We start from the raw sequence: 27,708 nt of genomic DNA, 5'->3' as shown, positions 1-27,708 counted from the left end.
ACTAGATTAAGAGAAATTTCTCCATCGCACCAACAATACGTTTTAGCTCATTTTGCATGAGCTTAGCTGTGCTAACTTTAGATTTATTTATTTTTTGTGTTTTTTTCCTCTTTCTTCCGATGTTGTATTGACTTTGGCCTTGTCAATGCTTTCACTTTCAAGCTGTTGAGATACTGTTTCATTGATACTACCATCCATAGTAATGTCCATTTGTTCCTCATCTTCTATCTCTTCGTTTCCTATGGTAGATGAGTCTTCTATTTCAATATCATCTTGTGAATAAGGGTTCCATGAAGTTGTAGCAGAAACAATTATTTTAGCAAACATGATCTCTAACTCTGTTAAATTTTGGATTCCAGCTTCACGAAATTTAGCAACACTCGGATTGGCCTATACAAATAAATAAATGTAATTAGTTAAAACTAACTACTTGAAAAAGGCAATGTACAAATCAGATTATTGTTATGCTCACATGTTCTTGGAGTGTCCACCACTAATCGGATGCAACAATTGTATTTTTCTCATTGTCTCCTTTTCTACGAGATTCTTCCATGTAGCGTACTCCGTTTTTAACTTCTCCTGTTTTTTAATTGTTTCTGGTCATACTTTTTACCAGACCTTTTTTGGAACTTTATAACCACATTATTCCAACCAATTTTGCTAAAATGAGTGTGTGGTCTATTTCCTGCATGGACCTCTTCAGCACAAACCTCACAAAAAATCTTAGTTGTTTCATTAGACCAAGTTGCTTTTGACCTCTTTACTTGTTCGTTAATCTAAAGACAAACAAAGCCATGAAACGTTGTGCATTACGCATAAGCTTCACCAACCATACACACAACATAATAATGTAATCTGCCTCCCAAGGTCACGCTTTATAAATTCTACCAGCATTATATTGACAAACCTTACAACATACAAACATTTCTCACACAACAATAATTTAGCTTACAAGCATCTGAAAGAATGAACAACGGTTAAATTATAACAAGAGGTGCATCTTTTTTGTGTACTCTTATCAATCTCTAATGACTACTCTGACTAATATCATAAGGCTATAGTTTATATATATAAGCTGAACTTGGATGATAGGTTATGTGATTCATTTATCTCCTTATGCTTATATATATATGTATATGTATATATATATATGTATATGTATATATATATGTATATACATATACATATATATATATACATATATATATATATATATATATATGTATATATGGAAATTTTGCATTAAACCACCTTTTATAACACTTTAATTGCAAGAAACCACCTTATAAAATTTTTTTCGCAAAAACACACCTTAATGGTAAAATTTTTTGCAATCACACACCTTTTCCCGGAAAAAACCCATTGACTTGGTTTTCAGGGGTTGACTCGACCACGTGCCTCGCACGTGACACCCTAAAACCACTAACCCTCCCTTTTCTGGCGGCCAACCAAATTCCCCCAACCACGTGCCGGCGAAGGTGACCACCTCCCTACCTTAGCGCCGGCGTTCTTGCTCCCTTCCCTTTCCCCCAACCCACGAATTCTCTCTCCTCCTCTTCCACCTTACCACCATCACTTCCTTCACTCTCACCACCCGAACCCAAGATCCACCACCACCACTACTCACTTTCCTAAAGCGCTGCCCACAAATTCTCTCTCCTCCTCTTCCTCTTAAAGCGTCGTCTTTTGATTTATTGTCCAGACCCAAGAATTCGTGGTAAGGTGAGAGTGAAGGAAGTGATGATGGTAAGGTGGAAGAGGAGGAGAGAGAATTCGTGGGTTGGGGGAAAGGGAAGGGAGCAAGAACGCCGGCGCTAAGGTAGGGAGGTGGTCACCTTCGCCGGCACGTGGTTGGGGGAATTTGGTTGGCCGCCGGAAAAGGGAGGGTTAGTGGTTTTAGGGTGTCACGTGCGAGGCACGTGGTCGAGTCAACCCCTGAAAACCAAGTCAATGGGTTTTTTCCGGGAAAAGGTGTGTGATTGCAAAAAATTTTACCATTAAGGTGTGTTTTTGCGAAAAAATTTTTATAAGGTGGTTTCCTGCAATTAAAGGGTTATAAAAGGTGGTTTAATGCAAAATTCCCATGTATATATTTATGTATAAAGATCATTCATAACATGTTCATTAATTTGTTGATGCATAATGTATAGCCAAACTTTATTACTCACCTTTAAGAAAGGTTAGATCGATAATGGTTCCCAGTGTATAAGTTCTTACAATAAGAATATGATATTATGACATCATAACCTCAATACCTCATAACTATATTTCAACCATTCCATTATCACCTTGTCTGATATAAGCTAGTAAATTTGGCACCAACACAAGCAATGAATTTACTAAATAAACATCCAACTACGTACATATACTACACCATTGTCAAATCATTTTCTTATCAATGAATTCATGCCTGACAAAACTTTCTCATTCTTTCTAGTAAACTATTAATATTGAATTCAATTGGTTCAAACAATCCAAATGTACTGCTATACATGTATTTAATTACAACCATTAAAATTTTAATTGACAATGAAAGAACCCAATTCGAATAAATTGAATCAAAAATGAAATTTTCAAGATCTATATTCTGGACCAATTCACTAACATTGGCAGAACTTCTTGTTCGTGAAGTACTGGGATGATTTGGATGAGGAGAACCACTGAGATTTATATCTTTCTCCTATTTCAAAATCAATGCAAAGAAATTAGGGTTCTACCCACAAAAGAGAATAAATTTTAATAAGTAAAAAAACATTACCTTATTATTGCTTGGTTGTGTCCTCTTGGGTGGACGAAATGGTGGCCCCGGTGGTCTAGGAGGACCGGATTGCATGTCGTCGGACGCCGTTGACGTTTGGCCTTGAGGGTTGAGGGGTTTGTGTTTTTGGAGAGAGAAAGAGCTCGGATGTTTATGAGAGGAGAAGATAGAAGAGGGGTTTCTTTTTTTAGTGGGATATTAGAGATCTTTTTGTAAAATGTTAAGGATATTTTTGTCCAACAAAAAGTTTCATTAAATGAGAAATCAACTCCCCGAGAAACTGATATAGAGAAGCTCAAAATTGGTGCTTCTCATTTTGCCCACTTGTAGAAACTAGGCCAAACAGTTACTAAAAAGTACTAGCAGAGCATAATATTTTTACAAAAATTTGTTAGAGGTAAATTACATGTGCTTGTTTTCTTCTACCGAGTACCGACCCACGTGTTAAATTACGTGTGTTGAATATTTTACTGTTGGGAATTGGGAAGTGTAAAAGTTACCGCGTTTGCTCTTTTTTGGGGTGACAAACGTAAAATCTGTACTCTGTTTTTCTTTTGTTTAATTTTATTTATAAGGTACTATTCGTTGATGCTTTAGTACTAAATTACGGAGTATCTCGTCAAAAAAAATTACGGAGTAACCATTTTTATTTGCCAATGTTGATGCTTTAGTACGAGTACTAGATTAACCATTACGGAGTACAAACCATAAAGTGACAACTTGAGGTCGTCAATGCCTCAATGGTTTGAACTTTGAAGAGAATAATCGACCAATTTTCTTTCAAAAGTTGCAATCATACTACAGTAATTTATATACTTGTAATTAATTAACGAAGATGATAATATTTCACTATTTCATGATACTTCGTATTTATCATGTGTTTAATAGATAAAAAAAAACATAACAAATAGGCTATATTATCAATTTATCAGTCATTTTATAAGTGAGGATGACAATGTAGTTATAAGTTGATGTTAAAATAATTTCTTATAGATGTGGTTTTGATTTCCACTTGTTTTTAGATTAGTTAATAGGTTATACGAATTAATGCATATTTGTTTGGGCCAAGTCCATTGTCCTAAGCCCAATGACCTGAAATTACGAAAATACCCTCCGTGGTCCAACCCATCATTAATGGTGGCAAAGTACAGATTTACCCTTAATCTGTCCAATTAAGTACAACTCCTGCCACCTGAAAGTACAACTATAAATAGCTCTCCAATCATTAATGAAAGGGACTTTCTCTCTCTCTCTACTTTCTCTCTCTAATCACTCTTTCTCTCACTACTTTCTCTCTCTAAAAAGGACGTTCGCCGACTTTAGCATCGGAGGGGCTTTCCCGGGTCACACCCCCGGGGCAGCTAACCTTCTCTATTTTGCAGGTCTAGCTCTCAAACTTGCAAGCGGGGCTCTCGAACTTATTCAAGCCAAGCGGAGCTAAAGGGTACTTAGGCATTCGGACAGTAGCTCTAGGGTACCTTGATATCCCTTGTAATACCCTAAGACTCCCAGGAACACTTCTGTTTTCCAGAAACAGGTGGCACCGTCTGTGGGGATAACTAACAAAAAGTCATGGTGAACACTAAGCGTCCCCGCAGTACATATCAAGATGCTACTAGACAAGCTCCGATTCTCTCGGCTAGGCATGCTCATGTAGTCGAGGAGATACTACCCCAGGCTCGCAGCGACCCCGTTGGGGAGGTGAATAGCCCTCAGGTGGTCACCCGCCGAGACTTGGATCAGCTGGCAATCCAGATCAACGGAAACCTTGAGGAAAGCCTAAGGGCACTTGTCAACCCGGGCGGGGGGCAAAGTAGGATGGGAAACGCTCCAAAGCTTAACCCTCAGCCTCACATATCCCAGCTCCATCAAGCCTCCTCCTGGCCTCAGCGCCAAGAGTCTCGTCGCTCTCAATCATGACAAACTCCCAACTCCCGGCGGGGGTCAAGGCAGCCAAGCCAACCAAGAGATGCTAGAGAGATAATCAATGACCGAAGGCTGATGGAGGGAACCTTGGATGCTCGAGAGATAATCAACTCAAGGCGGGAGAATTCTAAGGAAGAAGATGAAGCACCCCCGAGAGGTCGAACTAGAGTTCATTATCAGCATAGTTCCACCAGATACCGGGATAGCCTGGCTAACTCAGCCTCTTTGAGGCAAAGGAGAAGGGCCTCTCCTCGGCCTGCCCACTCACAAAGTAGAAGCCCTGAGCGCTTCCCTCCTCCCAGGCCAAGGAGGGTTGGAATTGTCTAGAACATCACTCCCTTCAGCGAGAAGATCATGAACACACTAGGGCTGGCAAACCGGGTCGGGTTGGGTCGGGTTCAGGTCGACCTGTTTACATAAACAGGTCAGGACCCCCCCAACCTGAACCCGACCTGTTTACATAAACAGGTCAAAAAATACAACTTGAACCCAACCCGACCTGTTTTGACCTTTTTTTTAAAATAATAACACTGTAATTTTGCTAGCATAACCTGTAATTTTTTAAATAAACATTGACCCTGTAGTTTTTTTTAAATTAACCTGTGATTCTTTTTTTTAAATTAACCTGTAACATTCAATAAAATAAAAATAGGTATACAGCAGAGTTTCAAAATAGTTCCAAGAGTTCCACATAGTTGGCAAATAAAGGTTTAAGCTAAAAGCTCAAAACATGTCCTAAAGACCACCAAAATACTTCATAAAACAACAACTTTTTTTCAATAAATAAACACTACAAATCAGGTTTAATTCCCCATGGCAGCTGCTAGACTTTGAAGTGCACTTTCCGAAGGACTTGGTGTATCATCCGCTATCAGTCATCTGTCGATAAAGAATAAATTAAATAAATAATTAAGCTTACTTTACCAAATACGAAATGCAGACTTAGAATTCACATAATCAATTTTTAATCAAATGAAATCGCATAGTCTCACTGATAAACTCATGAAAAACATTGGAAAAAACAAGTAATCTCACTCATAATTAGACTTAGAACATAATCTCACTCATAAGCAGATTTAACTTTGCATGAAAATATCAAATAGAATCAGATTAATCAGATGATGAACAAACTCATAAACGCATATTTGGTCACATAAGCACTCATGAACGCATACTATAAACGCATAAATAGAGAATGAAAAAATCGCATACACAAAATCACATAACAAACAAACTTAAATCGGATTAAAAGAAGTTGAAGAACTTAAATTGTAAACAAGTAAACGCATAAAACAAAACGAATGTTGAGATGAAATTGATGAATTAAAACGCATAAAATCAAAACAAAATAGTAAAGAGAATGAATTAACAAGTAAATTACCTTTGAGAATGTTGAGAGGAAAATTCACTAGTTTTAATCAACAATTTTCAAAGAAAAAAAAATGAAAATAAGAGATAAGAGAGGAAAGAGAGAGAGTGATGAGGAAAGCGGCACACTACTAGTAAGAAAGGTTAGGGTTTTTCTTTTGTCATAAGATGATTTGGGCTTGGCCCATACTTAAATATTAGGGTGTAAAATTAGGGCTGGTAAACAGGTTTAAGCGGGTTGGGTTCAGGTTAACCCAACCTGAAACCGGCCCGATTAATTAAACGGGTTTAGGCGGGTTGGTTTCGGGTTGGGATTTCCAACCTGAACCCGACCTATTTAACGTCAGGTCGGGTTCAGGTTGACCCAATTGTATAAACGGTTTGAAAAACTCTCTCAAAACCCGTTTATTTCGGGTTGGGTTCGGGTCGGGTCAGCTTTTGCCAGCCCTAAAACACACCCATTCCGCCTAAGGTCAAAATCCCTACGTTGGACCTATATGATGAAAAGACAGACCCAACGGACCATATGAACGCTTACAAAGCACAAATGGGAGTCCAAACCGGGTGTGAGGCCTCTTGGTGTAGATTCTTCCCCACTACTCTCAAAGGCATAGCCCAGATGTGGTTCAACAACCTTACCCCAAGAAGCATCAGAACGTTTGACATGCTGGCTACTCAATTCAAGAAGCACTTTATCGTTGGGAGTAGGCAAACAAAGACTAGCGTTCATCTGATGACGGTGAAGCAAGGAGAGAATTAGAGTCTCAAAGACTATATCAAGAGGTTCAACACCAAGTCTCAGCTTATCCCCGACCTCCAAAATAATGTTGCTTTCACAGCCCTTCTCTTCGGGCTCAAGTCTAACAAGCTGAAGTTTGAGCTTGTACATGACAAAGTCACTACCATCTCCGAGGCCATGGAAAGAGCTGAAAGAATCATTGAAGCAAGTGAGGTGTGCAAGGCACCCGTGGCTAACTACAAGGGGAAAAGAAAGCAAGAAGATAATTATCACGAGAACAAGAATAGAAGGCCGAGGAGGGCTGAGAGTGATGGTGAAGGACTCAAGTACAATGCTGACAGGCGTGAGATCTATTTGGACATAAAGAACAAGGCTATCCTCCCCAAGCCTAATCCAATGAACACGCCGATAGAACAAAGGAACAAGAAGCTCTAGTGTGAATACCATAGAGAGTGCGGTCATATTACCCGGAGTTGCAGAGAACTCAAGAGAGCCTTGGATAAGCTAGCAGGAGAAGGAAAGCTTAACCGATATCTCATGTCCCCCCCCAAAGGATAAAAAAAGAAACAAGGCTTCCAAGATTGTGCAAGAAGCCCATAACTCAGCTGACACCATCATGAGCATCAATGTCATAGCTGGAGGATTTGCCTCCGAGGGTTTTAACAGGGCACGCAAGGGTCATCTGCGGTCGCTCGAAGAACCTATCTACGATATTGGCACTCCCTCATCCACTCCGAAAGACCCCCTCATAGTGTTCGGGGATGATAATGATAAGAAAATTCAAAGGCCCCATGATGACCCTCTAGTTATCCATATGAAGGTGGTCAATGCTAAGGTCAAGAAGATCTTGGTGGATAGCGGGAGTTTAGCTGACATTATTACTTGGAAGTGCATAGAGAAAATGCGTTTTGGCAGGGGAGACCTCACACCCCTGGACAAGCCATTAGTCGGCTTTGGGGGGCAACATATTTACCCCTTAGGAACGATCAAGCTACCCGTCCGCTTGGGAGAGAAGAAGAAGGGGAGGAGCTTGGTACACACGTTCTTGGTTGTGGATACCCCTCTGCCTTACAACATGATCATTGGCCGACCTTTACTCAACAGGGTCAAAGCCGCATTCTCGACCTATCACTTACTTCTTCAATTTGAGACCGATGAAGGCTCGGTAGGGAAGATATATGGAGATCAGTTTGAAGGAAGGAAATGCTATGTGGATAGCTTGAAGCAACCCGAGGGCTCAGTCAATCAAGAAGATAAGGGGGCCAAGCGGAAAGCAATGGACATTGATGAACCCCAGCTTCCCATAAAGAACATCTACATGGCTGAAAATCCCAAGTAGTATGGCAGGCCTAAGCCTATTGAAGAGGATGATAGCATACCCTTGGGGGATGACCCCGCTCGAACTGTGAGAGTGGGAAAGAACTTGGACCCCCAGCTCAAGGAAAAAATCATTCAAGTACTTAGAGAATTCAGGGACATTTTGTAATACCCCGTATTTTTATGTATTTTTATAAATTATTTAAGTATTAATAAAATGTATTGTTATGTGCTCAATTATTTTAATTAAATAATTTTAAGGGTTAAAATATTTTAAATATAAGGTTTTATAAAAGTAAAATATATTTTGGGCCAAACATTTATTAATTATTGGGCAATGTTAATTATTCCTACATACTCTTATTGGAATAACCCATTCCAAAACCCATAATTTAAGCCCTATCCCATAACTTAAGCCCACATTTTTATAAGCCCAAATTTAACCCTACACTCTCTACTCTATAAATACCCCATGAATCCCCAAAATTTCCCACACAACAAGGTTAGTCTTATTTTCTTTCTCCTTTGTTTTATTAATTTGTGTAATTATAATTATTGATTTAAGGGTTTTAATTTATTGTTTGAAATTAATTTAATTAGTATCAAATTGTATTTTTGATGATTAAACTTTATAATTTCAGATTTAATAAATGTCATAATTTTCAGATTTTGTAAATTTTATAACCTAGGGTTTTTAAAATCATGATTTTAGGGTTTTTATGAACAATTGATTTAGGGCTTTTATAGTAATGAACTAATGATGTCTTGAAATTTTGGTGATTATAACTACTGATTAGTTTAACTTAATTCCAGATTACTTTGAACACGTAAATTCGTGTTTTAATTTTTAGATTTCCGTTCGTTAATATTAATCCCGTTTTAATCCCGACCAGGTTCTGAACTCATCCGATTTTGATAAAAAAATAGTGTTTTCCATGTGGAAACAACGTTCTAAGAAAGACTCACTACCAAAGGTAGTGAGCACCACCCTCTCGTGGCCAAATTCAGCTTCTAAATATGATTTTCGGGCAGTTTTTGATTTTTAACGAAGTTTTTTTTTATGCTTTAAATTTATCCTTGAGTTTAAAGGGTAAGAGATAATTTAATGTTTCTATGGATAATTTAAGTATAAAGATGTATTTTGAGGAAGTTTTAAAGGGTTTTTGATTAGTTTAAAATGCTGAAATTTTATTTAAAGTAGTATAATAGTGATTTTAATAAAAGGGTGCGATTACCCATTAAAAAGGAGTTTAATTAGGGGTTTTTAAATAATTTTCAGATTATTTTAAATAGTTTAAAGTGAGTTTAAGTTGCTGGAAATTGTGTATACAAGGGTAATTTATTTAGTATTATTGTCCCTTTATGTAGGATACTTAGTTCGGAAATTGTTGTAGAGTACTCGGTTATTTTAATGGCTTAATTGAGGTACGTTCGCGTACTTAGCATAATTATGTTGATGTAGTAGCATGCTAAATGTGTTTGATTGATAACAAATAATATCATGCTAGGTTTGGAATGGAAATTATGATTTTGATGTTATTGGTGATTGGATTATGAAGCATGATTTATTTGTGATGGATTATTGGATGGAAAATAATAGCTTGAAATATTATTTATGAATCACATATTTATTTATGGCATGATAGAGAGCATGTTTAATTAAACTAAATGTTTAATTTGGTTTGGAATATTGAAAAGGAATTTTATTATGATTCATATAATTTTTTTTTATTGATGCTATAAGCATGGGAAAGGAGCTATATAAGTGTCTATGTACACGAGGAATAAATTGTATGTTGGTGCCTTAGTGCACTTAAGGTGTTTTTAACACCAAGGGATAGGATTTGTGGCGCTTTATGCGTTTAAGGTGTCTTTGACACTGAGGTAGATTTAAAAGGGTTCAACATTAAATATTATGTGGTCACTAACTATTCAAGAATTAAAATGGTATGTTTAATTGATTGAATAATTACTGTTGATTGAATGATTGTGGTTTGTGAGTCATCACCAAGTCTAATAATCTGTAAATAACGTAAAGTGAAAGAGATTACGCACCAAAACTCTTAGAACGTATATACCTTGAGTATGAACATATGGGGGGAGTTATGGGGTTTTATATTTAACCATAACTTCTACTGGAGTACAAGACGCTGTACATTCCTTTTATTATTATTATGCGCAGGAATTCCGCCACCTATGTGTGGTTTTGATGCTGACACGGTTAGCTCCCGTGTCAGTAACCTCAATTAATTTGGGGGAGGTAGAGTTGGAAACCCGTTCGATGCGTGATCAATGCTAAATAAATTATTTAGTGTCTAGCTGAAGAGTCTTGTTGGTTGTTGTGTGTGTCTGTAAACAGGTGCATTGAGGTAAGAGTGTGTTGATAGGTGAAAGCATGTTAGTGTGTTTAATTTACGCTTATGTACTCAGCTTTGCTGATTGTGTGTGTTTGTGTGTTTTGGCCATGTCTTTATCTTGGTCCTATGATGACCCATTTTTAATGGAGAGTATTGGAAACAAGTAGAGATAAGCTTTTCAGGTATTGAAGCATATTCATGACGGGGCATGAGTGAAGAGCGAATCATGCTAGTTTCCATTAGGTTATGATGTGTGTTTATGCTTTGATTATTTATGGTATTATTTATATGAGGACTAATGCAAAGATTTGGATTTGTTTGGTTTTTAATAAGGGCCTTTAATGGTTCCAAGTTGTAGGTTGATTTTATTTGACTTCGTTTGACTTTGGTTTTAATTTTACTTTTGTTTTGTTGACTTTTGAGTTGACTCGTTTTGAATGGTTTTGATTTAAGTCTTCCGCTGTGTATCTTTGACAATTGCCTTAGCCGTTCTCACGGTGGCGGTAATGCCTTAGATATTCCTAAATCGTATTTCAAGGAGTAAAATAGGTATTTTTAAAGGAAAGGAATTTCTAGGGTGTTACACATTTTCGCTTTTACAACAGATGAAATGCCGGGTATAGACCCCGAAGTGATGACGCATGCTGAATATCATGGAGGGCTACAAGCCCGTCAAGCAGAAACTCCGACATGTCGGGCCGGAGAGAAACAAAGCTGCAACCGATGAGGTCAAGAAGCTTCTCGAAGCGGGTTTCATTCGAGAATGCCAATATACTGAATGGCTATCTAATGTTGTGCTTGTTAGGAAACCGCTCTTGGCGTATGTGTGTGGACTTTACAGATTTGAAGAAGGCATACCCGAAGGATGATCATCCTTCTCTTAAGATTGATAGGTTGGTGGATTCGACCGCTGGTCACGCCCTCCTAAGCTTCCTGGATGCCAATGCGGGGTATCATCAGATACCCATGTCAGAGAAAAATAAAGCCCACACGGCCTTCATCACTAGCCAAGGGGTGTACTGTTATAATGTGATTCCATTCGGCTTGAAGAACGCCGGAGCTACATACCAACGCTTGATGAATAAAATCTTTGAAGGGCAGCTAGGCCGAAATGTTGAGGCCTATGTTGATGGCATGATTGTTAAAAGAAAAGAGAGCTCAGACCATATAGCAGACCTAAGGGAAACATTCACCACCCTTAGAAAATACAAGATGAAGCTCAATCCCAGCAAATGTGTCTTCGGGGTACAGGGAGGAAAGTGCCTAGGCTTTATGGTGGATCAACGTGGCATTGATGCCAACCCGGACAAAATCCAAGCCATTCTTGACATGAAATCCCCCCGGAATGTGAAAGAAGTGCAACGCCTTACAAGCTGCCTGGCTGCGCTAGGACGATTCCTATCCCGATCAGCTGATAAGAGCTTATCCTTTTTCAAGGCCCTCAAGAGGCCCAAGTTCTTGTGGGATGAGGAGGCTGAGAAAGCTTTCCAGCAATTGAAGGAACATCTGATGAACACCCCGAAGCTTGTTAGCCCCCTCCCCGGGGAAACTTTGTTTGTGTACTTGGCCATATCAGACTATGCCTTGAGTGCGGTTCTTGTTGCGGAGAGAGAAGAAGGCCAAGTACCGGTCTACTTTGTAAGCCATGCCTTAAGGGGGGCTGAGACACGGTATACTCTTATTGAAAAAGTGGTGTACGCTTTAGTAATGGCAAGCAGGAAGGCCTATTTTGAGAAGGTTGAGAGCTTGACAAAAGCGTTTGACAACTTTGAGATCAAGCACATCCCCCGCTCGGAAAATCAGCAAGCCGACGTCCTTTCTCGGTTGGCAAGCTCAGCCGAGGGAGTAGCCTAGGCCCTCGAAACATAATGTGGGAAGTTTTGGAGAAACCAAGTACTCAAAGGCCCGCCATCATGGAAATTGATAGAGGGGAGACTTGGATGGATCAGATCATTCTATGCTTAAAAGGGGAATTACCCGAGGATACCCCGGACTTAAAGATGATTAAGAAACGGGCTGAGTGGTTCGTGCTGCATGACAGGACTCTTTATAAAAAAATCTTTCACTCACCCATTGCTCAAGTGCATCACCTCGGAGGAAGGGAACTATGTACTTAGAGAAATCCACGAAGGGGCTTGTGGTAGCCATCAGGGCGGAAGGACTATAGCTGGAAAGACACTAAATGTCGGATTCTATTGGCCCACCTTGAGGCATGATGCCATGAAGATTGTCAAGAGATGTGAAAGGTGTCAGTTGTTTGCTGATGTGCCTCATACCCCGCCCAATAACCTCACAAGCGTTCAATCGGTCTTACCATTTGACCGCTGGGGCATGAATATCCTAAGGCCATTCCCTGTGGCTTCCGGACAAAGGAAATTTTTGATAGTAGCGGTTGATTATTTCACTAAGTGGGTTGAGGCCGAGCCAGTAGCAACAATCACCGACAAACAAGTCCAAAAATTCAGTTGGAGTAACATCATCATCCGCTTTGGGGTACCCCGTATTTTAATCTCAGACAATGGCCGACAATTCAATAGCGGGCCAACTAGGGAGTATTGCGGGCGTTTTGGGATCAAGACGAGGTTTTTTGCTGTATGCCGACCCCAAACAAACGGCCAAGCTAAGGCAGCGAACAAAACAATATTGAAGGGGCTGAAGACAATGCTGGAGGGTACAAAAGGATCTTGGGTGGATGACTTACCTGGGATTTTGTGGTCCATTCGTACCACCATCAAGGAGGCTACGGGGCAAACCCCTTTTGCCTTAGTGTATGGGTGATGTTGTACTCCCTGTAGAAATTGGAATCCCATCCCCCAGGGTCACCTTCTATGACTTCACCCAAAATGATCAACTAAAGCCCTTGGCCTTACACTTACTCCCAGAGGTAAGAGGAGATGCTTTGCTTCGCTCTATAGCATACAAGCAAAGGATAACTCGCTACTACAACAAGAGAGTCAAGGCAAGACCCCTAGCTAAGGGTGATAGGGTACTCCGAAAGTGTGAAGTTGTTGGCAAGCCTTCGGCATTGGGAAAGCTAAGCCCAAATTGGGAGGTGATGTGAATCGAGTCCCCTTTCTTATAACTATCTTTATTGCTTTATTTAGGTACTCTCTTGGTTTTACGTTACTCTTAAAGTGGGGGTTTTACAAGTGAGTTTTAATAAGGTTAATTTGAATTTTAGTACCTCAAAAATGGGGGTAATTGAATTTTAGTACCCATCTAAAATTTTATTTTAAATTAGTACCTCCAAAATGACAAAACTATAGGTTTTGGTACCTCCGTCTAGTTCCGTTAAGTTTTCCGTTAGTGGGGCCCATTTTCTAATTATTTAATAATTTAATTTATTTAAAAAAAAAAGAAAAAACATTTTATAAAAAAAAACTTAAAAAATAATTAAAAAAAAAAAAACACCCTCCACCCCTCCCAGCCATCCCTTTCCCTTCCCCGGTCACCGGCACCGGCGCCGCACCCCACTCCCTCCCTTTCCCTTTCCCTTTCGCCGAAACCGGACGGCCGACGTCTAGCTCACACATCGCCGGCGACCCACTCCATGTTACATCCATCTCCCCTTACCCGTCGCGCCTGCGAAAACCGACACCACCGCAGCCCCGATTCAACCACAACCCGACCATCGAAGCCCCGAAACCCGCCACCCACAACCCACGAACCCAAAAACGAACGCTAGGGGGTGGTTCGTTTGTGGGTTTTTAGGTTCGTGGGTGGTTCGTTTGTGGGTTTCGGGGTTCGTGGGTGGTGGGTGGTGGGGTGGTGGGTTTCTGGGTTTCGGGGGTTCGTGGGTGGTGGGGTGGTGGGTTTCTGGGTTCGTGGGTTGTGGGTGGTGGGTTTCGGGGGTTCGTGGGTGGTGGGGGGTTTCGGGGTTCGTGGGTGGTGGGGTTTCGGGGTTCGTGGGTGGTGGGGTGGTGGGTTTCTGGGTGGTTGCGCTTGGGAGGGAAAGGGAAAGGGAGGGGGTGGGGTGCGGCGCCGGTGCCGGTGACCGGGAAAGGGAAAGGGAAAGGGATGGCTGGGAGGGGTGGAGGGTGTTTTTGTTTTTTTTTTTTTAATTATTTTTTAAGTTTTTTTTTTTTATAAAATGTTTTTTCTTTTTTTTTAAATAAATTAAATTATTAAATAATTAGAAAATGGGCCCCACTAACGGAAAACTTAACGGAACTAGACGGAGGTACCAAAACCTATAGTTTTGTCATTTTGGAGGTACTAATTTAAAATAAAATTTTAGATGGGTACTAAAATTCAATTACCCCTATTTTTGAGGTACTAAAATTCAAATTTTCCTTTTAATAATGTTTTATTATTTTCTTAGTAGTAGTTTTGGGGCCTTGGGCTTCTAAAGTTGTGTTAATTAGTTAGTGGGCTATCTTAGTTCATTAATTAATTATTAGGAATTTTATCTAGTTTGCTTGCGGAGCAAGTAGGATAGATTTATTTTTCCTATATATAATAGTTGTATGTCAATTATTTTCGGAGGATATTTTTTAATAAAAAAGTTGAGTTTATTGAGCTTTTGCTTGAAGAGAGCTTTGTTAAAGTTCAAACTAGTTGTTAACTAGGGTTTTGGGATCGTTGCTCCTAAGACCAAGCTTAGATGTCGTTGCCTTCTAAGACTATCCTTTGAATTTCCACCATTAAAATCACTCAAATCCTTCCATCAAATTAAAACCGTCAAAAATACGCATCAGGAGGGGCCTTACAAGATTTGGGTCGTGCATGGATGTATTTTAATTGATTGACATAACTTTTCTAAGCCCGTTTCATGTGTGACCCACTTGAGTACAAGGCACACTATCACAACTAGACCCATGCCATTTTTAAGGATTTATTTAGGGAGTAAAACATTAATTTTTTTTTTGTTTGTTTTTTTGGTAATAAAGTAAAACATTAACATTTAGTTTAACATATTATTGATAAGATTTTATTTATTAAATAATCCTAACAAAATAAAATCATAAATTACATGATCGAGTTATTTAAAATACGTACAAGCTCACTAAAAAGGTGTCTAAATTCAACTCATTTTTAAATATAACTTGAAAAATTTACTAGTGAATAATCATATTTTTATTTACAATATTTAGCTAATATTGGAAGATTGACAAACTCGTTTACAATATGACGAATCGATCCAAAAGACAAACTATATGAAAAGAGATTGAAAACCAAGCATTTGATCATTAACAACTTAATTAACTAAATTATTGGCCCACCAACCCACATTCCTACATTGAAGTTTTAAAAGAATAAATAAAAACTCCTGGTACTGATGTTTGTTGAACACCACCAAACTAAAAAAAAAAAAAAAAAAAAAAATTGCTTCTCCACCGTGAACCATGGAATTCTCCGCCGGTGACCCCTTCCCATCCTCCTCCTCCTCCATAATTAATTCACCTTCTCCAACAAGCTTCTCCTCCATTTTTAATCAATCTTCCCCAACAAGCTCCTCCTCCGGCCACCTTCCCCAACAAGCCGCCTCCTCCTCCTCCAGCCACCTTCCCCAACAAGCCGCCTCCTCCTCCTCCATTCTCTCTCTATATATAATGGCTCCTCCACCTCCACCTCCACCTCCACCTCCACCATATCATCTGCAGAATCATGGGTGCCGTTATTTCATCAGTAGGAGGGAGAATCGGGAACTTTTTGTTCAGGAATGCCGATCTGATCTACGCGAAAATCTTCAAACCCCACATCCACCGCATTCCTGGCCCCACTCCCACTCCCACTCCGACCCCAACCTCATCTTCTTCTTCTCCTTCGGCCGATTCATCGCCACCACCGCCTCCGCAGCCTTCGGCCGATTCATCGCCACCACCGCCTCCACAGCCTTCGTCCGATTCATCGCCACCACCGCCTCCGCAGCCTTCGTCTGATTCATCGCCACCACCGCCTCCGCAGCCTTCGGCCGATTCATCGCCACCACCGCCTCCGCAGCCTTCGCCCGATTCACCGCCACCACCGCCGCCGCTACCTTCGCCCGATTCACCGCCACCACCGCCGCCGCTACCTTCGTCTGATTCACCGCCGTCCTCACACTCCACCCTGCCCGACACTATCTTTGAGATGGCTTGAATAGTAGTCGCTGCCGGTGTAATCTTTGAATTGGCTTCAGGAGTCTCGTTTTATGTCTAGGCTTACTTTTTTTGGATATTATGAGTATACAAAATACTACTTTTTTTTGGGAAAGTTTAGTGCCTTTGTACTTTGCATTGTAAATAAGATATAAATATCAATAATACGTCATTTTTCAAATTTTCCAGAATCTGCTATTTTCTCATTTTTCTCCATTTTCATTATTTTTATTTCTTCACTACGTCGAATCCGAAATTCCGGCATTGGAAAATTCAATCATCCCGACGAATTTCGAATTTATTCTTATTTTTATTTTCAATTTAATCAAAAGAAATCAAAGAATATTCAAAATAAATTAAATAAAAAAAATAAAAAATAAAAAGTGAATAAATGTGGTATAGATCTCCAACCTTCATCCTTGATAACCAAGCACAAGAAAAATTATTACTTCAACAACACCACCACCACCAAAACGACGACGTTTTGAACCCACCACCGCCGCCTTCAATGTCGAAAACTTCCGTCCTAAACCCTAACCCTAATATTTCGGCGTATTATCAAACAAGGGCGGCTCATCATGCGGTTGTTACGAGCGATTGGTTGGCGCAAGCTCAGGCGGCCGTTTCCGGCGAGGTTACGGCGGCGGAGGTGGAGGATGGTTGTGGGGTTGAGAAGGGGGGAAGTGTGATTGAGGAGTTTAATGGTTGTCGAAAACAGCCTGATTTGGCTGAGGCTGTTGCGGCAATTAGGGCTTTGGCTTCTGTGATTAGGTCGAGTAATGCTACTACTATGATGGAACTTGAGATTGAGCTAGAAAGCTTCCGATTCTCTTATGGTAATTTTTTTTGGTTTGGTTTTGTCATTTTTTTTGTGGGAATTTTGAGCTGAATTTAGTGTTGTTAGTAATTTATCTGGGTTTAAGAAATTTGGGGTGGAATTGTTTTTGATGATCTTCATGTAGTCCCTGTGTTTTTGTTCAATTGATGGTTTTGGATTCATGGGTGATTTTGTTGATGAATAAAGGGTATGCCTTTTAACATTTACTTACTATTTAGTTTCTGAATAATGGGAGATAGGGAATGTATCGCGGAACGCGAATTGTATATTCTAAATGACTGTATTAGCTTGATTTGTTGAGGAATAGGGACCCTGTTAATGGATGATTTTGATTCATTGTGACTTGTATAATTGATATTTTAAGTTAGGTTTTGCTGCATGCTGTATGAAACCATTGAAACATTGTATTTTCGGGGTTATTTGAACTTGAATTTTATGCAGGCTTATGTACAGCCTACAGGTTTTGTATCTAACATCAGTGCAGCACAGGGTATTATGTTGAAACAACTTGTTTTTCGTGTAAAACTGATCAAATGTAGATGTTTAAAGTGATTGCTTGTTTTATGTTTTATGTGATGTGGAGTTGCTTGGAACTTTGTAATGGTTGAAATAGTACCTATGGATACTATTGTTGAGCACCTGAGCTAGGTGTAGCCTTGTTTGTTTTGGTTGTTACTTTCCTGTGCCTTATTAGCAGAAATGGATTTGAGATTGCCACCCCCTTCTGCATGTCTTCTAATTCGATTCATTTTCCATCATAATAATTCAGTCATGGGATGCAACGTCCATCTCGTTAACTGCTGCTTGTGATCTGTTTATGCGATATGTAACCAGAACTTCAGCCTTAGAGTATGAAGACTTTAATTCTGCTAGGTCTTGCTTGATTGAGCGTGCAGAGAAGTTTGGCGAGATATCTTACAAGGTGAGTATAGCTATCAATGAGTTAAAGAATAGTTTAAGGTCATGAGGTGGAAATTCTAGAACAATACAATTAAGTTCATTGTTGCAGGCACGGAGAATTATCTCAATGCTTAGCCAAGATTTCATGTTTGATGGATGCACCATTTTGGTTCACGGTTTCTCTCGAGTTGTCTTTGAGGTGTTGAAGACAGCAGCGCAAAATAAAAAGTCATTTCGTGTCTTTTGCACAGGTTTTCTTCTTATCATGTTACTGTCCTTTAGATTTAACTTGTCCTTGCATTGGGCAGGATCTACTTTCCGTTCTCAAACAAGTGCACAAGCTGAACTGCCGAATTGCAAATAATGGCCAAACAAACTTATAGAAGTTGAATTATAGGGTTGTTATGACTTAAGTCTATGAACAATTAGAGCCAAATGGGAATTAGCTCTCAATTGCCTTGTGGCTATTCAAATATTTATGTTTATAAGTTGCCTATGTTAAAATTTTTGACCCTGCATCAGTTATGGTATTGTAGAACTGTTTCAGATCCTCATGCAGATGTGTGCCACTACTAATGTGTGGCAATTTTATATCAAGTGTTATTTTGGGTTTATCATTTTTCTGCCTAAAAGAATAAGATTTGTCCACCTCTGATAGCTAAATCTGTCGTATAGTACTCATGAGTTCATGCTAGTGGGAGTAATTTAGAGAGGATTTAGTGTTAACTCATATAATGGATGACCTGAGATTAGAGTGCTTGGGAGTCTTGGGATGTATGAATGTGCAAATTGTGGGTGGAAAACTTTTAAGGAATATGTCTTCTAGGACTTATTTGTTCTATGGACTCCATTTTCATTATATTGTGAACCGAAGGTTTATTTTTTATTTTATTTTTTTATTTTTTATAATTATGATTATCTAAAAAATAAATAATTATACCAGAAGTAACTTCTTCTCTTCCTTTGTTTCAAAAAAAAAAAAAAAAAACCTTCTTTTGTTCCTCAAAAGTAGTGTCTCTGTACTCTGTTTTTGTATGTGTGCATATTATTGGCTTATTGCATTTTCTGTTAGTGCCCTACCTATGTTTGCTTAATTTTTCTCTTTAATGTTTATATCTTTTAATTTGACATCCATTGTGTTAAAATTACAGAGGGAAGACCTGACAGGACTGGATTACGTTTCTCAAATGAAATGGCCAAGCTTGATGTTCCTGTGAAACTCTTAATTGACTCAGCAGTTGCATATTCTATGGATGAGGTTGACATGGTTTTTGTTGGGGCCGATGGAGTGGTTGAAAGTGGTGGCATAATAAACATGATGGGAACTTATCAGATTGCATTGGTTGCTCACAGCTTGAACAAACCAGTTTATGTTGCTGCTGAAAGTTACAAGGTATGTTCTCTCTCCATCTCTGTAACTTGTTTTGTCTCTGTGTGTTCTGGCAGTGTATATAGGGGTGTAAAAATTATGAGATGTTCTGTCTGTCTGTGTTACTCACAGTTTCACTCTTCAGAAGTGCCTGATTGACTAGAAGTATCTGAAATAGATAAGCAAAGCTTTTCTATGCTAACCTATTACAAAGTACTTCATATGGAGTGATATATACTGAGGTTTTGAATATGAGTATAGATGGTATCTTAACCTATTACAAAGTATCTTAAGCATCACATCAACTATATATATACTGAGGTTTTGAATATGAGTATAGATGGTATGACTAGATAATGGGATATTCAGATAGAGTAATCTAGGCTAGGAATCACTGCCAAAAGGTTTGTATGGTTCTGCATAAACATATTCTTTTACTGGTACGAATTTTCTTCTTAAAAAGCTTATTATTTTTATGTATGTGAAAATCAGTGGTCACTTACTCCCGAGTTTCAATCGTCAACCAATTACTTCGTATTTCGTTTCCATTTCTTATTAAGTTCTGAAATTATTATGAACAACATTGAGTATAATTATACTTGTATCTATCATTCAAAGCCTTAATCCCATAAGTGAGGTTGGCTAACATGAACCAAATTTGATTATTCCGTGTAGTCATCAACATAAATCTATCAATTTATCTCTGAAGTATATATCATTGGCTGCTAATTGCCTGTAATTCGAGGTGGTTATTGTGAAAACCAATTTACAATAGCATTACGTCGATGATGGAACTAAAATACTAGCTGGTTTCTATTTGGCACTTAAGAGTCTGGACACTAGATTAGCTTACTACTGAATACTGGTGCAACTACTTCATTTGCCTGAGTTATCAATGGCTTGATGCTACTTCAATTATATTTTTTCGCTTGGCTTCCAACTTTCTTGTTCCTTCCCTTGCAGTTTGCCCGTCTCTATCCTCTAGATCATCAAAAATACATGGCTCCTGCCCTCCGCCCTATTGACTTTGGTGTGCCTGTTCCATCAAAGGTTGAGATTGAAATATCTGCCCGTGATTATACACCTCCGCAATATCTGACTCTACTTTTTACAGATCTTGGTGTTTTAACACCATCTGTAGTCAGTGATGAGCTCATTCAGCTTTACTTGTAGTTGTGCCTAGATTGGATTTTGATTGTTGGGCTACTAATGTATCTGCGACACATAACTCTTATTGTAATGATATAATCACACATAGGGGTTCAAGTTTTGTAATTTTTGGTCGAAATTTTTGGTCATTAATGATATTGTTGTTATATACTAGTATTACAAAGCATTGTTACTGCTTGGCTGCTCGCATTATTCATCAGCATACCGTGATAACATTTGTGTATGAAACATTCGTGAGTCGTGACTACGTAGCCTCTGGCCATCTAAGTATTAATCACCTGCCTTATAATTTAGAATGTGCAGTCTAAATTTTGGTCATTGTTAACTAACTGATGGAGCAAGTTTTATTTCACAGTTTTGTTTACTAAAATTTCTAATAATTGAACTATGCAGCCAAATTTTGGATTGAGCCAATCTCTGCACAAGAAAGAGTGCACGCCTGCACCGCTGCACGGTGCACCTGTGAGGGTTGTGGCCTTTAACCTGTTGTTTCATATCCCAGATTAAGCTGGCCTATTTAAGTTTCGACATAAATTTAGGCTATTCTATTGCTTATCAAATGTGCGGTAAGTAAAGTACTAAGCAATTGTATTTTTTTTTTTTTTTTTTTTTTTTAAAAAAAAAAAAAAGAGAAGTGCCCTACTAGCAATTGGTTTATGTCTATTTAATCTGCATTTTTAATTTCTATGAAACATGCATACATATACTGGTAGAAAAAATTCAATCCGAAATACTTATTTAGATTTAGTTATAAACTTCTAATGCTCTTAATAATAGTATAATTATTTGTTGAATAATTTCAAAATAGGACATTAGGATAATAACGAAGTACAGTAATAAAATTCTGAAGGTAATCTTGGTATTAAACTCGTTGTTATAATGTAAAGTTTACTATGTTAAAACAAATCGAAACACAGAAATATTGTTAAAGTAGTGAGTATTGTCATGCAGTCACACTATGATCTATCCTTGTTGATTGTAAAGGAGTTTCTGTCGTAGCTCCGCCACATCAACTTCGTCAAAGTGGTTTTCCGGCATCCAGAATCCAGTCGTAGGATCTCTCATCCAAAATATTTCTCTTAACTGTTTGTTTGTCGCCGCAAAATTATTTCCAATTATTTTCTCACTTGCATCGGATGCCTTGTTCTTCATTACAGGACCATTACTAGCAGGTATAATCCTAATACCTTCGCTTGCAGCTGATGCATATGGCCGTCTACTGCATAATTAACACACAAAGTCAAAATTTATTATATGTACACGCATGTTACTAATAATACCAACTTAACAAGTATAGAACTAAAAAACCTAGAAAAACTAACACGACCTAAATACTACATCTGTTACATTAGTAGCTCGATTTAAAACTTTGAACTAATCCAACCTGATGTAATAACTCGATTTATACCTAATTTAACTTGACCTAATCCAAATGATAGGACTACAACGGATTATTTTCCAAAATAAATCAATTCAGCTTTGATAAAAAACACCATGCAAATTGTAAGTTAATTGGCTATTGTGTACATTTGTACATACACATTATATATATATAAAACAGCTTTTGTATACCCTCGGTTTTCAGTAATTTAATGTACATCGGGTATACTTTTGTCAAATTTATTGTCACTTTTGTCAAATTTAGTGTCACTTTTGTCAAATTTATCAATGAAGCATAAATAACTCTTATGTATGTCAGAGTAACTTTTGTGCGTTTTAGTGTAACTTTTACGCATTTTATAACGAATGTTATATATATATATATATATATATATATATATATATATATATATATATATATATATATATATATATATATATATATATATTGCGATCTCTAATTTAAAACAAAAAATTGATAACTAGCAACTTCATAAGTACAAGGTTTTTTGTTCATCTAAATAATCTATCTACTTTAAATTTAGTTATGATGTTATACCAAATATCAATTAAACTAATCGTAGTGACTTTATCATAATCATAATTCAAATTACACTGTCGATACAAAGAGAGTACATAAAATAACACATAATCGATATTGAGAGACTTAGGGCCTGTTCTCATTGACTGGACTGAACTGAACTGAGCTGAGCTGAACTGAACTGAGCTGAGCTGAACTGAAATGAGCTAAAATGAATATTTTATTAGAGAGGGAAATTAGGAACTGAACTGAGCTGAATTGAACTGAACTGAATTGAACTGAATTGAACTGATTAGAGCTGAACTGAACTGAACTGAACTGAAAATAAACGTATGAGAACAGGCCCTTAGTAAAATAACGTATGGTAACTTACCTCAAAAAGAAAAGCTTGTTCTTCATGATCACTGAAAGCATACCCATCATATTTGATAATCAGAAGGACAAGAAAGTTAGTTTTTGACGAGGAAGAGAGGATTAATGAACAAATTCTAGGGTTTTACGCAGGGAAATCTTTAGTGTGTAAAGTTGAGGTTTGAAGGACTTGGAATACACATATATTTATAAAACTTTGGAAGGCGTTTATTATGTGATCAAACTTTTATTAGGAAAAGGATTCTTAATTTTTTGGTTTTTTTTTATAAAAAATTCTAAATATGTTATGAAATATTTGTGGATATCCATTATCTTCCTATATCATTCCGAAATATTCTAGATGTAGGATTTATATTCTTATCCAAGCAAACCCTAATTATATTGTATGTATATATTATATATCATCTTATGAAATGAAGATAGACAGATTAATTCTCTCTCAATCTCTCATGTTTCTCCCTATTTCTCCCTACCGTAGATATTACTACTGTGACCTCATAGCTAAGAACTAACAAAATAAGTATATCAAATACATATGCAATCTGATGAGTAAATCACTAATCATCCTATTAGGCTTACAATACTTCCCCATATAGGACAATTATGCAAATCATTAGCCATGTAAGCATATGAATTTAATCAAAGCAATTCAAACAAATTAATAATATTAACTATACAAATTAGTACTGACACAACACACAATAAATAATTAATGGGGATCTTAGCTTGACGAAACATCGAGATAGCACAATCCATAAAGTCTATCTATCAGAATTATAAAGATCTTCATGACCTTTCTTGAATTGCTTCAAACATTTACTACGAAACTTGCAAATAATTCATGATTCAACTTTATAGCGTCTAATGGATTATTGTTGATGCAAGAATGGCTCGATGCTTAAAACATTCATCAATAATCGAATACTAATATTCTATTTTCTTTAATTTGTTTAATTAATTATACTATTTCATGTAAATAATTTGCTCAATATAGATTAACCAGTAGCTTAATGAAAGCGTAAATTCATCCAATTCGACACAAACATAGCTAATTTAATTGGACAAAATTTAAAATCAAACAGAAAGTTACATTCGGAATTTATTCAAGATAAAAGAACCTAACTGTAATTATATTGGGATTTACGTTTTAATGATAGATCTTTGTACTATGTAATTGTACAATTTTAGCAAAACAAACGTAATGTGCTATTGATTTCTTTTGTTTGTTTGCATAGTCGGCTTGCTCAATTGGCTAGATTAGTGCTGATAACGTGTTATAAATAAGGTGAAATTTTCATATATTCTCGTATATTTAATGAACTATCGTTTTGGTAGGATATCTTTTATTGGTATATCTTTTAGGAAACGAACAGCCTTGGTGAGCAAGACTTTTGTTTTCTTCCGATCCTTGTATAAATATTGGCAATTGTTTCGTAGGATAAATTCCTTAGTAGCACAAATTCCTATTTTGAATTAATGGATAGTAAAACTTCTCTATTTTTATTGTTGTTGTATGGTAATGAGTAATTGAATCAAACCAAAAAGGCTTGTTAAACAACGGCAACTTTCGTTGATTTATAACTAGAAGATCATAATTGAGGATATATGAGTTACTATTGCAAGACTAATTGTTACTTCGTATTATTTCTAACTATTCCTCCGTAGGAGTTTTTCTTTGTATAGCATTATACCTGGCCTTAAGTGAATGAAGTTGTAAATGAGGAATAATTACTTCCATACTAGTTAACATATGCTTTTGTTACATAATTATGACATATGCCAAGTTATATTATTATGTTATCTTGCCTTATTTTAAGGCACGATTTATGATTATCATTGCTACCTTATTGTAAAGTATTACTGTGAGATGTTTGATTTTATTCTTTTGATTGCATATGGAGTATTTATAGGGGTTGTTATTTAACGTCCACAAATTACTCAAAACGCCCGCAAAATTACAAAATAATTACGATATTACCCTTGACTCTATTTCTTACCCTCTTTAACTCTATTTCTTATCTTCCATCCCTTTCATAACTCTAACTCTCAAAATGGAGCTAAAAGCCTAAAATAAACTCTACCACCACCGAACACCGCCACGGTTACCACCATCAACACCACCGCCAGTACCACCAACACCCAACACCACCACCACAACCACCACCAGCACCACGATCGCCACCCGATTACATGTCAGAGGCGGAAAGTAGGGTGTCCACCCCGCCGGACCCACTTCGTGAGGTAAATTTTTAATTTTTGTCGCCGGAAATGTACAAACCGCTTAGGGAATCCGGTTTGACCACGGTCAAACCGTTTTCACTGGGCTTTTTGACCGTGGTCAAACCGGATTCCCTGGGCGGTTTGTACATTTCCGGCGACAGAAATTAAAAATTTACCGTGGTGGTGGTTTTTTGTTTTTTTCATTTCCGGCTTGTGGTGGTGGTGGTAAGGGGGTTGGGTGTTGGTGAAAGTGGTGGTGGTTTTTTGTTTTTTTTGGTTTCAAGCGAGTTGAAGAGAATGGTTTAGGGTAGAGTGGTTCAAGGGTAGAGTGGTAATTTCGTTGTAATTTTACGGGCGTTTTGAGTAATTTGCGGGCGTCAAATAGCAGTTCACTATTTATATTTAGTCATTGCCTCACATAATATCTGATCTTAATTATAATTCTAAGATATTTTGTTTATCCAGATATCTATATATACCGAGATTTCCTATTAATTAGTATGTTACAAGTTCTAACAAACTAATAAAGATAAGATTGACTTTATCAATTCGTAGCTCTATTAACCAAATATCTATATTTATTATGTTCATCTATAATTTTAATATCTTTATTTGTTTTGTTGTGGAATTGCTTGATACTTGATACTAGTCAGATGCATGTCTGTACAATTGTATTTTAAACTATAAAATCAATGATTAGTTGCAAGCTAATACTCTATAATTGCATACTCCTTTTCAATTTACACAAATGTTCAAAAAAATCGGATGTACAATAATGCTATTGTAAATCAATAGCAGTGAGCCTCTTCATTACCTTTTTTTTATCAGTTTTTCTCTCTCTCCTCACTTATTTTTCACTTACCACCGTCGCCGCCACCGTCGCCGTCAAGATTCGCGCCGAAGAATGCTAGGTTTCAGCCGAAGACGAAGAACTCTGGTAATGGAGGCGAAGATGGAGGCGAAGAACTCTGGTAATGGAGGCTGAGGTTGATAGTGTGGAGCTTAAAGAAGAGGTAATGGAGGAGAGAGAAATTCCAGAAACTTCCAATTCTATGGAGGAAGATGTTGAGGAAGATTTTGATACTCGTTTTGCAATTTGCATATGTAGCTTAATTATTTTTGTGATAAAAAGGGTCACTTTTGTTAAAAAAAAGGGTCACTTTTGTGAAAAAAAGGGTCACTTATATGAAAAAGGGTCACTTTTGTAAAAATATGGGTCATTTTTGTAATAAAAAGGGTCACTTTTGTAAAGAAAAAGGGTCACTTTTCGCAAAAATGTTCGATGTACAATAAAATTATTGTAAACCGGGGGCATGCAAAAGTTTTTGTTCAATTTAAGACTTGAAGTTCCAAATTTTGTTCTTTTAATGTATACTTTAAAATATCTCATGTACATGCACTAAAATTGATATTAACTTAGTAACCTTATAAGAGGGTACTATTATGAAAATAAGAGGTACTATTATGAAAATACACGATGGTATAAGTATTGTTTGATGTGTGATTGAATTTGATTATATACCTATATACACGATGTTGAATTATAGGAATGATGAATAAATTGAAAGTGAAGTATTCAGAAGTAGCGACTTGAAGTTCCCTAAATTAATGAATTGAAGGGTCAGATATACCGTATACGTTTCCTGAATATTTTCACCAGTCACATGACTAAAGTGATTTTATAAGCACAACGTCATAAGAGAATATACAAAAGATTTTGTATAATATTCTATCTGCATATCGAACTCAAGGTGAGAATTAATAATTCATATATTACTTGATTTACTTACCCCCAGAAGTTAATAGCAATTTGTGGGATTAACAGGATAACAAGTATGTTTGCATGATAATTTCTTGATCATATGAAAAGTTTATAAGAATATCTATTTGAGCAAGAAATAGTGTTAATTATGAGTTAAAGAAATTAAGCATGACATTATGAGTTTCTTAGTTGAAAAATGTATTTATTATGCCCATAATTTAATTTTGAGAATTTTCAATATAAAGATTCATATAATTGGGCAAGAGGAAAAGAATAATTTTGCTTTGTTTGATACATGCATTGCTAAAAGAATTCATGGCTTAAAAGGACCAAGAGATATAAAATTGTTGGACTATTGTTATACCCCCATATGCAAGGATTAGGGGGAGATGGTGTTTATTCCATTGTTTTCACATGAATAATTAAATATGTTGATGGTCAGTTTGGTACATACACTAGCCTAATTAAATATCAATGATTTATTTCTTAATAGAGGTGGCCACATGATAATCAAATATTTAGAATGATACCATCCTGAAGATGGATATGAATAAATGTCATTACTCATATACTAGCTATAAATGTATATATAATTTGATGTCCTAGAAGGA

The 27,708-nt window shown here is 37.3% G+C and overlaps 1 protein-coding gene, 1 long non-coding RNA gene and 1 pseudogene across 3 annotated transcripts; 2 read left to right on the top strand and 1 right to left on the bottom strand.

Annotated features, from left to right (window-relative positions):
• Nucleotides 1–5,290: 5,290 nt before the first annotated feature.
• On the bottom strand, nt 5,291–6,201 carry LOC145570223 (uncharacterized). Its single transcript, XR_014096413.1, has 2 exons — nt 6,066–6,201; nt 5,291–5,563 (listed from the first exon to the last, which is right to left on the bottom strand). It is a non-coding gene; the product is annotated as an uncharacterized LOC145570223 (long non-coding RNA).
• Nucleotides 6,202–7,407: 1,206 nt separating this feature from the next.
• Nucleotides 7,408–8,130, top strand: LOC145570768 (uncharacterized). The gene has a single exon (XM_081629910.1). It carries the CDS (start codon nt 7,408–7,410, stop codon nt 8,128–8,130), a length of 723 nt encoding a protein of 240 aa, XP_081486036.1.
• A 7,650-nt stretch (nt 8,131–15,780) lies between these two features.
• LOC145570217 (uncharacterized) lies at nt 15,781–20,981 on the top strand (annotated as a pseudogene). Its single transcript, XR_014096412.1, has 5 exons — nt 15,781–17,381; nt 18,153–18,305; nt 18,393–18,534; nt 19,435–19,676; nt 20,616–20,981. The product of XR_014096412.1 is annotated as an uncharacterized LOC145570217 (transcript).
• Nucleotides 20,982–27,708: the final 6,727 nt, after the last annotated feature.

The sequence above is a fragment of the Chenopodium album genome, chromosome 12, assembly GCF_948465745.1.
Source record: "Chenopodium album chromosome 12, dcCheAlbu1.1, whole genome shotgun sequence".
In the NCBI taxonomy this organism is placed as follows: Eukaryota; Viridiplantae; Streptophyta; class Magnoliopsida; order Caryophyllales; family Amaranthaceae; genus Chenopodium; species Chenopodium album.
This window is presented reverse-complemented; position numbering and strand designations above follow the sequence as displayed.